General features: G+C 43.8%; 1 protein-coding gene across 4 annotated transcripts in view; it reads left to right on the forward strand.

Annotated features, from left to right (window-relative positions):
* The first annotated feature begins 4,387 nt into the window (after positions 1-4,387).
* The window catches only part of CDH7 (cadherin 7), a 139,156-nt gene continuing 129,219 nt past the window's right edge, over positions 4,388-14,324 (forward strand). The window contains exon 1 of one of the 4 annotated variants that reach the window (XM_070452928.1): positions 4,388-4,768. Coding sequence is in view for 2 of the 4 variants with exons in the window: in XM_070452927.1 (XP_070309028.1) it covers positions 4,939-5,603 (665 nt within the window). In the remaining 2 variants the exon portion in view is untranslated. Of the gene's footprint in view, positions 4,769-4,926; positions 5,604-5,764; positions 6,376-14,324 lie in introns of those variants that run through there. The other 3 variants (XM_070452927.1, XM_070452929.1, XM_020913137.2) reach the window with 3 other exon arrangements.

The raw sequence follows: 14,324 nt of genomic DNA on the forward strand, positions 1-14,324 counted from the left end.
TTGAGTCGGTGATGCCATCCAAACATCTCATCCTTTGTTGTCCCTTCTCCTCCTTCCCACCTCACCCTGGAGAACATTGAAGGAGATGATCCCTTAGACCCCATTAGACACCCTTGCCTTCTGTGCTGTCTCAGCAGCTCCCTTGTTCTGTGAATATCTTCAAGCCCTTTAACTAAGTAGTATACTCTCCAAGAGAGTATATTAAAAAGCAGAGACATCACTTTGCCAACAAAAGTCCATCTAGTCAAGGCTATGGTTTTTCCAGTAGTCATGTATGGATGTGAGAGTTGGACTATAAAGAAAACTGAGCGCCGAAGAATTGATGCTTTTGAACTGTGGTGCTGGAGAAAACTCTTGGGAGTCCCTTGGACTGCAAGGAGATCCAACCAGTCCATCCTAAAAGAGATTAGTCCTGGGTGTTCATTGGAAGGACTGATGCTGAAGCTGAAACTCCAATACTCTGGCCACCTGATGTGAAGAGCTGACTCATTGGAAAAGACCCTGATGCTGGGAAAGATTGAAGGTGGGAGGAGAAGGGGATGACAGAGGGTGAGATGGTTGGATGGCATCACCGACTCAATGGATATGAGCTTGAGTAAGCTCTGAGAGTTGGTGATGGACAGGGAGGCCTGGCGTGCTGCGGTTCATGGGGTCACAAAGAGTCAGACACAACTGAACAACTGAACTGATACTAATATTCTCCAAGTATTCACTTTTGGACAGACTGACTGTGTAAATAATTAACAAGGAGCCCTTGAGAGCATCTTAAGCAGAAAAATTGTATCATTGCATACTTGGGATTAGCCCTGGCTAGTACCTGTGAGGGGCACACTCACCAGAGAGATGTTGTTGGAGGTGGTGGGGCACTGATACCGTGATGCTGATACTAGCAAACATCTTTATTCTCTCCGTGATCATTTATGCTGTTACTGATAACTGCATTCAAGATATCTTTAAATCTACTTCTATTTTCTGATTGTATCTAAGAGATTTTCATGCACTAATGCCACTACTAGAGTCCAGGCTACTATTTTTCTCACCTGGATTTCTACAGTAATTTCCTAAACACTTCCTCACCTTCAGTGCCAAGCTGACTTAAATCAGCTGCCCAGGTGTCGCCTTCTTGTGCAATTATCATCACAATCTCCCTTCTAAGACTCTTCATGCTCCCATATTGCTCTCGTGGTACAACCCAAATGTTGGCTCCTCCCATTGGAGACTTTTTGTTCATGTTATGTGCTCCCACGCCTGATACTCTGCTTACCTCATCACAGTGCTCATCATGGTATAGAGAGATGTACCCACCTTCTTATTTTCACAACAGGTTGGAAGGTTCCTGAAGATAAGAACTGCACCTTGACCTTTGTGTTCTCACCCTTTAGACTAAGGATCACGCAGCAGGCATTGTTTCTATTTACCAAGTTAGTGAAGGACAACAAAGATCTACTGTCCTACTTAGTCCTTCCCTTTCTAGAAAATGCATGTGAACCTGATTAGATGAAATAGATTGATGAATACAGACATACTCAGGGAAACTCTAAGCATCACATAATGAAAAGATACATTTTAATGATTATCCACACATTTATATGGGGAGAGATTTTTCACAGGAAACTATAAATGATCTTTTTGAGAGCTTGCCTAAGGTGAGAGCATCTTACCTTCAGCCACATCTATGTTTTCCTGCCCAGGGCTCCCCAGAATTGCTGGAAATATGCAGACCTCATGATTAGCTCTTTTCTGCCCTCAGCTGCCAGATACTCAAGCCACATCTCTGGTTTCAGAGTAAGATCAGGATGGAACGAATATGAATATAACTGAATCATCAATCTCATCAGAAACCTTGTACTTTTGCATTGAATTTCCTTTGGGAGATAAAAAGTGTAGGGAAATACTTTCCATAACAACAGGAATTATGGCAAAGTTCTGTTACCTCTTCGGATTCCTCCTTCTCCAAAAGAGAGCTTTATTGATTTAATCAAGAGTGAAAGTACATTGAAAGTATTTTTTTTAAGTAGGAAAGAAAGGGGGACACATTGATTTGTATACATTATATGACAGTAAAGAAACAAAACTTTCAACTGAGAGGATTTTTAAAAGATTGTTATATATTAGAATATAAGTATTAAAGCATAAATTTGGAAATAATGGAAGCATGAAATTTCATAAATCAGCATCTGCAGTGATGACTTACGTTTGTATTTCATAGACTCTTAAACATTTGGTATCATCTTGGGATTTATCTTGTACAGTGTCTTTTTATTTGTATTTCTCAGAAAGCGAGGTTCTCTAATTAACCAAAATTTATCGGAAGAGGAGAAAGGGTCTAAAAAACATGTCCTTGGACTTGACCACAGTGTAAACCTGTGGAATATTTCCTTTATTTATTGCTCCTAACGTTGGGCTTCCTCCTAAAAACAAAACACAAACACCTTCTAGGGACCTAGAAGACCCTACAGTATTTGTCTCTTGTCTACTACTCCAGTGTAACCCATCTTGACTCTCCCCCTTGCGTTGGGTTCTCTGATTCCCAAATACACCCAACTCTTTCCTTCTCAAGACCTTTGTCCTTGCTTGTTCTGCCCAGGCTATTTTCCTTCAGAGCTTCTCAAGTCCAACTCGTTCTCATCACCATGTCTCAGCTTAAGCTCCTCCTCCCCAGATGAATAGATGTCCCTCAGTTATTGTCGGAAGCACCCCCGGTTCTTACCCTTGCCTTCGGCATGCACTCGATGGGAGAGGAACCTAGATCCTCCTCTACGAGGAACAGAACCAGAACTAGTATTCTAGGTAACTCACCCCTTCTGGAATCTAGGTCAAGGTTACAGTTTCTGTTAGGGGAAGCACACCCGCTAAAACCACCCACCCTGGCCAGGCACCATCATAACTATTTCCATGAGTTATCTTCCGACAGGAGATCCTAGTAAGGAACACAGAACTAAGAAGCCACCACCACCTGGAAGAGTTCAGGAAGGGTAAAAAGGAGATGGCACATGTCCTACCACCTCCCAGAATCCTTCTCGCTGGCATCCATCTTGGCTGAGTAATGCATGTGCCCCCAGGAAGGACCCTGAGTCAGAATGATTGGCCAAAGACCACCCAGAAACTAATCCCATCACCATGAAGCCGGAGACTGAGAGCAGTTCCCCTGGGTTCCTTTACCCTCCTGCTCTCCGCCCCGGGGCCCCTTCCCGGTACAGTTTCTTGCTATGTCAGCATGTATGTCTCCTCCGACAATTCATTCCCACGTGTTAGACGGGAGCCTCTCTCGGGCCCTGGAAGTGGTCCCCTTTCTGGTGCCAGTTTAAGGGTATTTTTTAAAAAGAAAGGCAAGGAGTCTGGAAACATCTGGTTCAGGATGAAAGCCCAAACTGATGACCAGTATTTCTGCTGAGGACCAGAAAATAAAAAATCAAGGACAATTTTAGGAAGAGTATGACCAAAATAACACCAAAAAAAAAAAAAAAAATCTGCATTTCCTTCCGTTTTCATATGTGGTGGCTGTTGATTATAATAAGCTAATAAATATATATGGTATAGTACCAAAATCCTGATCCCACATTATCCCGTATAGATGAAAGAGCCAGGCAGCCAATGAGCTGGTTAAAAACTGGCAGGTGGGCTCAGATTTGTGTTAATACTGGATGGGATACAACCATTCACTTCTTGTATTCAACAAATATTTGCTGTGAGTTAAACATGTGTTGTGTCTTAATCATGCTGGATATTAATGTTTGTCTTCCTGAAATGTTTGGTCCAGAGCAACTATAAGAATAGGTTCCATCCCAGAAGCAAATTCATTTACCCAAAGGAAGGCCACCAGAAAAATGTAAAGTTCGAGACTGTGGAATATTAGCCGGAATAATTGAGGATTTTCGCAGAGAATCCTTCAAGTCAAAGTCCTTCAAGATGAAGCCAAGGTTTAATGTTCCGCTACGGATGGTGGAGTTGAAGAAGTACATCGTGGGAAACCCAAGGCGGTATCTATGCAAGATATAAAGAGGTCTGTTCTAAAGGTACAGAGTTTGCGGGATTGCTGGCAGGTGAATGGAAATGGACCGTGAAATGGTCATCCAACCTGACCTGGAGAGGTTTGGGGTTGAAGACACAACTTTTAAAATGAAGCAATTGTAAGTAAATAGCATAGCCAGCCGTGGTATTTGGAAATGAATACGCTTTAAAAAGGTTTGCTGTTAGAATGATTAGCACAGAATCCAGTTTTAAAGACTAAATAGACTAGAAAGGGGGGGGAAAAAAAAAAACAAAACAAACCTAGCTAAACGGACTAGAGGAGCTAGACTGGGGGGAGGGTAAGTGTGCCTGAGGGATACAGGACGCAGAGGGGCTTACACGGACGAGCCGTGCCCACAAGCCGGGTATCCGGAGAATCACTGTTACGGATGGATGGGAGACGCAGGGCTAGCTCCATTGACAGAATGAGAAAAATGAAAACGAACGCGCTTGGCAAAGATCTGCTCACCTTCCTAACCCCTACGACGGAACAGCTAGGCATCAGACTAAATCAAGCACCAGAGCAGAACATAAAGCGTGCTCAACTCTACAGGCGGCGGCGCGTCCTAAAAAGAAGACGAGACCCCCCTGCCCACCTCGCGAGGGTCCTCTCTCCCACCCAGCGCGTAAATCACACACCTCGGAAGTTTTGCATTAGCCAGCCCAGCAGGGGAGGAAATTTTCTGCAAGTACAGAAAGTAGAACTAGGGCAGTCCGAGGAGATTGAAAGGGCAAAACTATCACGCACAAGAAAACTGTAAGTTCTGATTAGTTTTATGACTTTGCCTTCATGCCTCAGGAGCTCCATTGATCACGGCTTCCGCGACAGGTTGGGGGTGGGGAGGGGAGGGCGCTGGAGAAAAAAAAATTTTTTCTCCAAACTCTCCTCCAGCTCGGCGTTTTCAGATGCAAATACCTCGCCGGGAGATGGATGGGCTGCTGCCCCTCCTACTTCCACCGCTCTCCTGGATTTTCCTGCGAAGGACTCGGTCTGCGCGGAGCTGTCAGGAGGGCGGTGGAGGAGGGGTACGCGGGGGTGCGCGCGCGGGGGTGCGCGCGCGGCGGCGGAGCGGCTGCGGTGCCAAGAGCCCTCACTCGGGCTCCGGGAGGTGCCGGAGTGTCGGCGGCTCCGGGTCCCGCCACGCACGGCGCTGTCTACCCGCGCGGGCCGCCGACCACCCTGTCCTCCCCGCCGCCCGCCCACCTGGCCCGGCCCAGCGCGCCCTCTCCGCCTCTTCTGCGCCCGCCCACTCGCCCCCTCGCCCTCTCTCCGGACGCGCGCCCGCTCGCTCGCTCCTTCCGGACCCAGGGTCTGAGCCGCCCCGGGGAGCCGGCCGAGCCGGCGGGACCGGGGCGCTGGGGGCCCGCGCCGGGTCCCCGCAGCCCGCGTCCCGCGGAGAGGGCTGTGATCAGAGCGGGCGCCGGCCACAGCGGGTGCCGAGCGGGCGCCGCGGGTCCGCCCCGTGCGCCCCACCGCGCGCCCTGGGTCCCCAGGAGCCCGCGGGCGCCCGGCTGCTGAGCGCGCGCCCTTTCGGATGCCAACGCCCAGGTGGCTGGCGCGGGACGCCGCGGAGAGGGCAGCGAGCCCCCAGGTAAGTGGGTGCGCCTGCGGGGGTCCCGGGGAAGGCGCCGCGGGGCACAAGCGCGCTTGGGGAAGCGGGACTCCGCGGCGGGCGGAAAGCGGGCGGGGAGATCCGTGCGGAGTTTCCTTGGCGTCCCCAAGTTACTGCTCGGTGGCCCTGAGATGCGGCTCCGCCGGGCAGCGCGGGCGGGCGGGCGAAGGGAGCCGGGCCCGGCAAGCTGGTGCTAACGGACATCGGGTGCGACGCGAGTTGGCGAGTTGAGCGAGCAGATCCCGGCGTTGTCCGGGTGCAGGGGAGCAAGCAGTCCGGTCCGCTCTCCTCCACCGAGAGCGCGAGGGGCTGTTGTTGACCCAGGATACATGCGGGCAAAACTCCGCGCTGGCCGGGCGGTCGGCTCCTGCGGCGGTCTGAGACTGCGAGGGGGCGTGTGCCCGCGCGTCCATCCGACTGGCTGCGTGTACTCCGTTTACCCTTCTGGACGGTGGAGCTCCTGTAAGGGTGTTTGGCTTTTTCCTGTAATTAGTATTCTGCTGGTGCCCTGCATCCGCAGGGCTGGGCTCTGCGAGGCATCCCGCCTCCGCTCCGCCCGGCGGTACCCTAGGTGCGCGGCGTTCTAAGGGCGCCCTGCTTCTCTGACTGGTGGACTTCGTGGGCGCACCTGGTCCGCGGCTGTTTGCGGGTATTGAGGCTCCTGGCATGGATGCACGAGGAAGGACCTATGGTCTTTATTGGCTTCACCTTTTAGATCGTTAACCTCAAGGATTTCTTAGATATAGTGCAGGTGAGTGGAGATTGGTACTGAATTACTCAGCAGTGGGCAGGTGGGAACCTGTGAAGAAACCAGCAAGGACTGGGTAGCTTTGGAGATCTGAACACTGAAGCCCGAATATACTTTCAACGCGTTCGCAAGAAATATCTTCTCTTGCTTGGAGCACTTATTAGGTGAAACATCTTTAAGTAAAGACTCGCCCTTCATAATTCCTGTAACCCGGCAGAAATTCAGATTATTTTGCATTCAAAAGTAGACAAGCAGAACTTTATGGGGGAAAATAGAAAAAAAAAAAAAAGTGTTAATATATGGCTTGAGGTAAGTGACAGTATGCATTTAAAAAATTGAGGTTAGGAGCACAAAAATGTATATTTTAAGAGTTTAGGGGCAGTATTAGGCTTTTTTGTTGTTGTTTTTTAAAGGAAAGTTCATATTGATACGCTGTCCGGCAGCGATATCAGAGTAGTTCTAAGTGTCTTTATAAAGACAAGTTGGTAGTGAAGAGCTAAGGAAGAAAGTAATTGTATTGGAAGCTTTCAGTAACTCACCAGATTTACTTCTTTGCGGAAGAAACTAGTTAGATTTTGTTTACACAAGCTGTTCTCTTGTTAGTACATAAAGGGCAATCCATTAAGAACCCTTTTGTTCATTTTGGGGCTCCTTGGGACAGTATGGATTAAAATGCTAAAGAATTGAGGCAGATAGTCAAACTGGCAACTTTATAGACGTCTGGCTTGTTATGCTAGTGTTTCATATGGAGTGGAGTGGCAGAAGCAATTAGGTAGCATCCAACCTTAATAGTCTTATCTGGTAAAACTAGCTGTGAAAGTCTGTCTGTGGAAAGAAAAAAAAGAAAACAAAAATCAGTAGTGCAGACCATCACCCTGCTCGAAGTCATTAAGGTTTGCAGCCTTAAGAAAAGGGCATTGTGCTCTTACAACCTGAGATATTATTGTAATTAAGGGCTGCAATAGGTTATTAGAATTGTGTTAACAATTGGCTGACAGGCTCACACCTCTTCTTAAGTAGACTTTTATTGATTTAATAGCATAGTGCTTTTCCCTTTCTTGTAGAAGGGTAATTGTAAAGCATCTGTATTATTGTGGTTTACCCTTGAATTGACTCTAGTTTTTAGTGTCCAGTGAAGGAGAGAGGATCAGGTGCATCCTGAGTGGGTCACTGTTCTGCCTCCCTATGTCTAAAAATCCACCCATTCTCTCTCCTCCTTTTTAGTTGAGGGCAGAGCTGATAACAACTTCTCAGAATGTATAGTGATATGAGGAAGTGACTACAGTCTTTGTAGTCAAGTTCAATACTTTGTCAGTCTTTTAAAAATCTTTTGTAAAGTATCATCAGTTGTTCAGTGTTGTTAACATGTATGCTTCAGTGATTTCCATCCTTCTTTGATTTTATAAGATTTTGCATTTACTGCCTTAGTAGCTCCTATCACATCACGATTCTCTCTCTCACATGCAAAAAAGGTTTTTTACTCGCTTGGAGGGCTTCAGAGCCTTTAGCTGAAATTGGGAGTCTCAGAAACTTCTAAAATAGCTGAGGCACCGTCGTTGATTGCAAAAGGACAGTGATGGGAGCTTTTCTCCTTTGCATGAAGGACTCAGTTGCTTCTAAATGGGGTGATGAAGGGGAGCTGAGGACAAGGAAGGCATGTGATCAGAGTCCTGTGTGTGACCATCTCCTCAGCCTCTGACAAGCAGAGCTGATCTAGCTGCAACCAGCAGTACTCGAGTGCCTCCTCTGGGAATTTGCTGGTTTTGCAGAAAGATACCCCTGCAAACATTCCCCCCCTGGTTCTGCGAGACTCCTCACCGACAAAATTATCAGTGCAGATGAATATGCAGGCATGCATGTCTTTACGTTCATTTCAGATTTTCATTCTGGTAGAAATTTCTGTTTGACTGTTTTTCAGACTGCTTATTGAAACATGATGCCTTTTATTGAAGTCGTGTAAATGCAAGGGTAAATTAAAAGTGAAAATTGATCCTGCTGAGATAAGTTGTAAAAGTACAAAGGAACAAGTATGAGTTGACCATTTTGATACTATACAGAGAGCTCAGAAGGACTCTGCTCTGTCACTTTCTTTGTAATTTACGTAGGCTGCTTCTAGTTAATTGTAAACAGTTGTTGTTTTCTCTTTTTCATTCCTTTCACCCATAGCAGAAGTTATTTGTGCTTCGTGGCAATTGACTCTGTAATCCACTTAGAGAAGTTTTCATTGCATGTCTGATAACCAGAGGCAGACTACTGGCTGTGTGATTCATTTCCAGGGCCCCTGCCTGAATATTTAGGCCAGTTAACGGTAGGAGGTTGTGGTCTGTGGTTGTAATGTTATCTGGCCCAGAGAGCTAATGGGTTTGATCACAGTTTCTTTATGTGAGAAGTCACATATCACAGAGGGTCCCCAGCCTCACTAATTAAAATGTAAAGAATTATACCTTTTAAGTAGAAAAGAAGAGGGCTGCTTCATCAGTATTAAAATTATTGAAGTTAATGCTAAACTTTAATGGTATAGAGATGAAACAAATGATAGTATATCTTTATACTAAAAGCTGAAGATGAAATATTAAATCTAGAATGATTATCATGGGTAGTTAGGAACAGAGGAGCATCTTGAAATACAGGATTTATAGCAACAACCAGATAGCCATCCATGTACAATCTTATATCCTAAGGTATTTTCCTGAGAAATCGGAATTTACCCAATTTCTAAAACAGCCAATGGACTATTATTCAAATGTCAGTGCAGATAGTTAACTACCATAGCATTACAGCGTTGTAGGAAGTTATTATGGATGCTAGAGTTGTTTCGAAGGGAAAAGGCAATTTTAAAATTGGGTACTGCTCACTCTGTTTTTGGTAATATATAAACATGCAATCCTGAACAAGAGATCTCTTGAGTATCCCATTTACATTCTGTACTCTCTTGTCCATTCTGAGTGGAATCCTTGATGTTCCCCTACTTTGAAAATTCAAGCTCATGGTTATATTAAAAATTTGAGTAAATTCTGAAGGTAATAAATTAGATCTTAATGATCAGATTGAGAAATATTTAACAAATACTTTAAACGATCGTTGCATCCCAGTCATGCCCAATTCCATCTGTAACTAGCCGTGTGACCTTGGCTACTGCACAACCATAGGCTTCGTTTTCCTTAGTAAAGAAAGAAAAGACTGCCATAGGTTCTTCTAATGCCTCTTCTATCAATACTTTTATGGTTCTACCTCTTGAGTGGGTTGGAGGTTTATTTATTTTTCCCCAACATGAATGCTCAAGGAAAGCAAGCGTTTACCTCCTTCAGCACTGAATGACCCTCATTCTTTCTCTTAGATGTCATCTCTGAAAGCTCTATTTGTGCGTGATAGTTGGAACTGATGCGTGGCCATATCTCTTGAAGTGCTCCTTGCCTTTGGATTACTTTCTGTTGTAACTCATGGTGTCTGCTCACTGATGAAGAGGAGGTCGGAAAGATCATTCCCCGCTTTTGTGTTCCCCAAAATGTGTTCAGTGGATCTACTGTAAAAACGAATGAACATAACAGTGAACAGTATGATCCTTTTTACAAAGCAGCGCACTCTACCTTTGTGGCAATAGTGAGGACCTGTGTGGAGATACGTGGCTGCTGTCCTGGGGAAAGCGAGGGCAGGTGAAGGTCTTTAATGGAGACATGAAATCAGGAGGCAGTCTCTCCTTGTTGAGTTTAAATAATACCATTTAATACCCAAGGAGTATCTAAAAGGGAGCAGGCTTCTTTCGCCAGACTACAGAGCTCATTCATGAAGGTTGTGCGTGAAACAGTGGTGATATGGTCAGAGTATCCTCTGACCATTGCTCTGAAGTACACTTTTAAGCATGGATGTTGTTCAGTCTTCATAAGCATTCATTAAAAACATGTTGCTTGTCAAAATGTATCGGGTTGGCCAAAAAGGTTGTTCAGGTTTTCCCATAAACTGAACAACCTTTTTGGCCAGCCCAGCAGTTCGACTTGAAAGCAATCCTGGAAATGACAGTTTCCTCCCAATAGGCCAGCAGCAAGATTTTTTTTTTTCCTCTCCCATTTTGTTATTGTTACAACTGTGATTTCTTGTACTATAAAGCATCCAACAAAATGTCTCAGGGAATGTTCTAACGGTGTTTGGCGGTTACCTGTTAGGGATTTCTCTGATTCTCGTGGAGTATTTTCTATCAAGTTCACTGGCAGTCCTTAAATGGCATTCTTACCTTTGTTTCTATAGAAAGTGCAAATTACTGAATTTATTCTAAAACTCTCATGTTCCACGTAATTGTGAACTGGACCATATTTTTTATTTTTTTCCTTTTGGCCGAGTTGTGCTGCCTGCAGGATCTTAGTTCTTCGACCAGGGATCGAACCTGCACCGAGGTGTGGAGTTTTAACCACTGGACCACCAGGGAAGTCCCAGACTGGTCCCATTTTTAAAAGAGAGGCAGGCTGTCTTCTAGTCTTTAAATTACCAGTAGGTAGTATACTACCTGTTAGTATGTTATGAAGTAAGTATATTTCACAACAGTTGCAGAAGACTTGTATCTGATGCAACTGCAGACTCACAGAGGTTGAGCATCTGTTCCTTGCCTGTGATTGAGAGAAACTGATGGTATAGAGTCTTAAACTGAGGTAAGCCATTGGTTTATTCATATTGCACTGCAAAAAACACTTCCAGTTTAACTAAGTGCCAGAAAACCTAAACTAGTAATATTCTATCTTCTTTTAATATAATTGATAGTCATAGTTTATAGCTCCTTATTTCTAGAAGGCAGATAGTCCTGTGTGCCTTTTAAAAAAGCAGTTTAGCAAATATAAATTAGTCGGTAATTAGGCATGTCTTTACTCTTATGGTTCTATATTAATGTGAGTGGTTGAATAGGATACACTTTGTGCTACTTGTAGTGTTTTTAGTATGCCATCTTTAATTTAGATGGAAAAGGCTCTGTAAGATTTGCCCTTTTGCTCATTGATGCAATAAAAATACATTTTTTTGTTATGAAGGGGGGTTTTTTTAGTCATTGTTTTTAGGTCTGAAAAAACATTTGATTAAGAGCATGATGGTCACTTGATCTGATTTTTGAAAGTAGTTTCACAGAGGTGTTAGTGGAGCAGAAAACAAGAACATTTTACAATGATAAATTCATTTGGGTAAAATAATATTAGGTATTAAGGTTAAATGAATAATAAACTATCTACCTGGAAATAATTCTTTGCCACTTAGTTGAACAAAAATAATTGGAACAAAAAGGTAGCATGATAAAGTAATTTCAGGTCAACAAATGATGTTGATTTAGTAAATAGCACTTGACTGATTCTTACCTCTATCTATCTTTTTTCTTTTTTGCTCCAGTCCATTTAAGATTTCCTTTGTGAGGCTTCATTTTGCATTCTTTTGACTAAAGTGCTTTGTGTTGCTCATAGTATTATTTGTGGTGATTTTCATGTATTTTTGGTTTGGCCAAAAAAAAAAAAAAAAAAAGGGAGAGAAAGACCTAACTAATGTTACAAATTTTAAAAATGACGAATTTTAGCTCTAAAATATCAAAGTAAAAACAAAGTTTTAAATGTTACCCAGAGTTTTTAGATTTTAGATTAATTACCAATCCAGTAGCCATCTCCAGTTTTTTTTTGTTTTTTTTTTTTCCGAAATGTCTGTGCTTGGCCTCTGTTCAGCTCTTCTCTCCTCAGAGACAACCTATTCCTGCTGTTTTTGTCTCCAGTGTTATAATGGTGAACATCTGTAACTGTCCAGAAGTTGTCACAGATCTGTAGACGTTACCTAATTGTATACTAATACATTATTTTTCTGCACTCTTTATTCTGAGTTGGTCATAGTGACCCGGGCAGCAGTCCTGACATCCAGAGGGCCATCCTTTTAAGTTTTCCCCCGGGACACACGTCGGCGCATGACACAGCTTGGGTGCAGAGGTCTCTGCTCATTTCTGATGTAACATCCCTTGGTTAACTCCTACTTGTATAGGAAAGTGAGATAGGAGAGGAGGCAGAAGAAAGGCAGAATAGGACGCAGAAGTCTGAGGAACAAGGGTGCGGATTTCTATTTTGGGACACAGGTTTGTGAGGCTGTGTTTAACCCATTGTGCAAAAAGTCAACAATTGAAATGTGTTGGGTGCTCAAGTTCATTTATGTGGAAAAGATGTTACTGTGGTTGGTGCCTTTGGACATGTTGACATTTGTGTGAAGATGGGAAGCCTGTATGGTGAGGTTATGGACAGGAAATCTCAAGGTCAAGTCTCGAATGCTTCCGTTTATTGACCGCAGATAACTGAAGGTTTTTCCTGAGGGTTCAGGGCCCTTCCTGTCTTCCATGGTGACCCAACTCATCCAGGGAGGGTGAGCTGGGTTGAGCTGTTGTTCTGGCCTTTACCTCGAAAACCAGATCTGACCGGAAAGCAAGGCCAGGATTTGGGGGGACAGGTAAAGAAAGGGGACATCGGACCCTTGCCACACCACTTTGTCCTACTGTTATCAAGGGTATGTTCCTGGCGCGGTTTGTAGCCTCTGCAAGGTATTGATGTACATATTGTGAAACACCCTACTCAGATCACAACCCTTCACATGTGGTTTTCTGATTTTTACCAGCACACTGTACAGAGGGTGTTCTAGAGGCATTTATGTGCCTCATTAAAGAGAATTTCATCCTCCAGGAATGTACACAATGCCAGTTGAAGTATCCTTGTACTCTCTTGTAGACCATCAAGAAAAGTAAAGGAAATTTGGCTCAAGAGACTGGCAAATACTTCAAATCCTGCAGAGAAATGTAATGGGATTGTTCTCAAAGTGATTGTGACTTCTGAGCATGGTGGAGTAGTCAAGGATTTCCATGTTGACGTCTATGGTTAAGTTTTCATATTAAGCATGAGAGTGATTATAATGAAAAGAAACATTCCATAGACATTTTTTTGAATGTCAATTCCAGGGCCTCCTTCTCTTCTGGATACTAGGATCCAGAGATAGGGTAAGTCATCCCTGTTCATCAAGGTTTCTGTTAATACTTACTGCTCTTGAAACCCTTGATTTAAGTAGGAAAGTACAGAATTCTCAGGTATCTTTCCTCTGCAGATATTGTCATCTCAATGACTCTGAAATAACTCATGGCGTTTTCTGTCACTTTGTTGTTTTATGTGTTCTAGCTTGTTCCATCACTCTGCAGTCTTGTATGGAAAATAAATAATCAAGAGGCAAAAGAGTAATTTAAACATGTTAAAATTCATGCTCAATTCCATAAATACGTCAAATGCTTCCTTTATATCCCTGTGGCTTTCCTTAATCTCTCTACCCTTTACCTTTAATTATTAACAGTGTGTACTTTTTCATAACTGAAAAAAGACAACAAAAGCAATTTTATATAATTAAGACCTGTACAAACAGACTTTATAAACTGATACGGCTCAGCTCCCACATTTTGCAAATGTGGAACATGAAGTCCCAAAGGGATCCAAGGTCATTACAGCAAATGATGGAGGGTCGTGTGATCTATTTCCAGTCCAGATTATGTTTCTTATCAGTGAACATCCTGAGTGAACTCAAATAAAGTTATCCAATACCATTACCAGTCTTTGACTTATAAGAATGACAGAGAATGTGGCTTTAGGAAAGAAAACATTACATTTTTTTTTTTTAAGTATTTTGTTGCCATTGTTTGTATGCATCTAGATGCTTTGTTTTATAATCTGTGTAGCTGTCCGGGCACTGACTAGAACTGTTAAGAATGTTTTCATTCAATTTGCTTACAAAACAGAAACTTTCAGACTTTTGAGAATGATCTCATGATGGGGGGGGGGGGCGGGGAGCAGGGAGGAGGAAGGATGGGGGAAGGAAAATGGTTAGGGAGTTTGGGATGGACATGTACACACTGCTGTACTTAATGTGGGGAACCAACAAGGACCTACTTATAGCACAAGGAGCTCTGCTCATTGTTA

The sequence above is a fragment of the Odocoileus virginianus genome, chromosome 22, assembly GCF_023699985.2.
Source record: "Odocoileus virginianus isolate 20LAN1187 ecotype Illinois chromosome 22, Ovbor_1.2, whole genome shotgun sequence".
Lineage (NCBI taxonomy): Eukaryota > Metazoa > Chordata > Mammalia > Artiodactyla > Cervidae > Odocoileus > Odocoileus virginianus.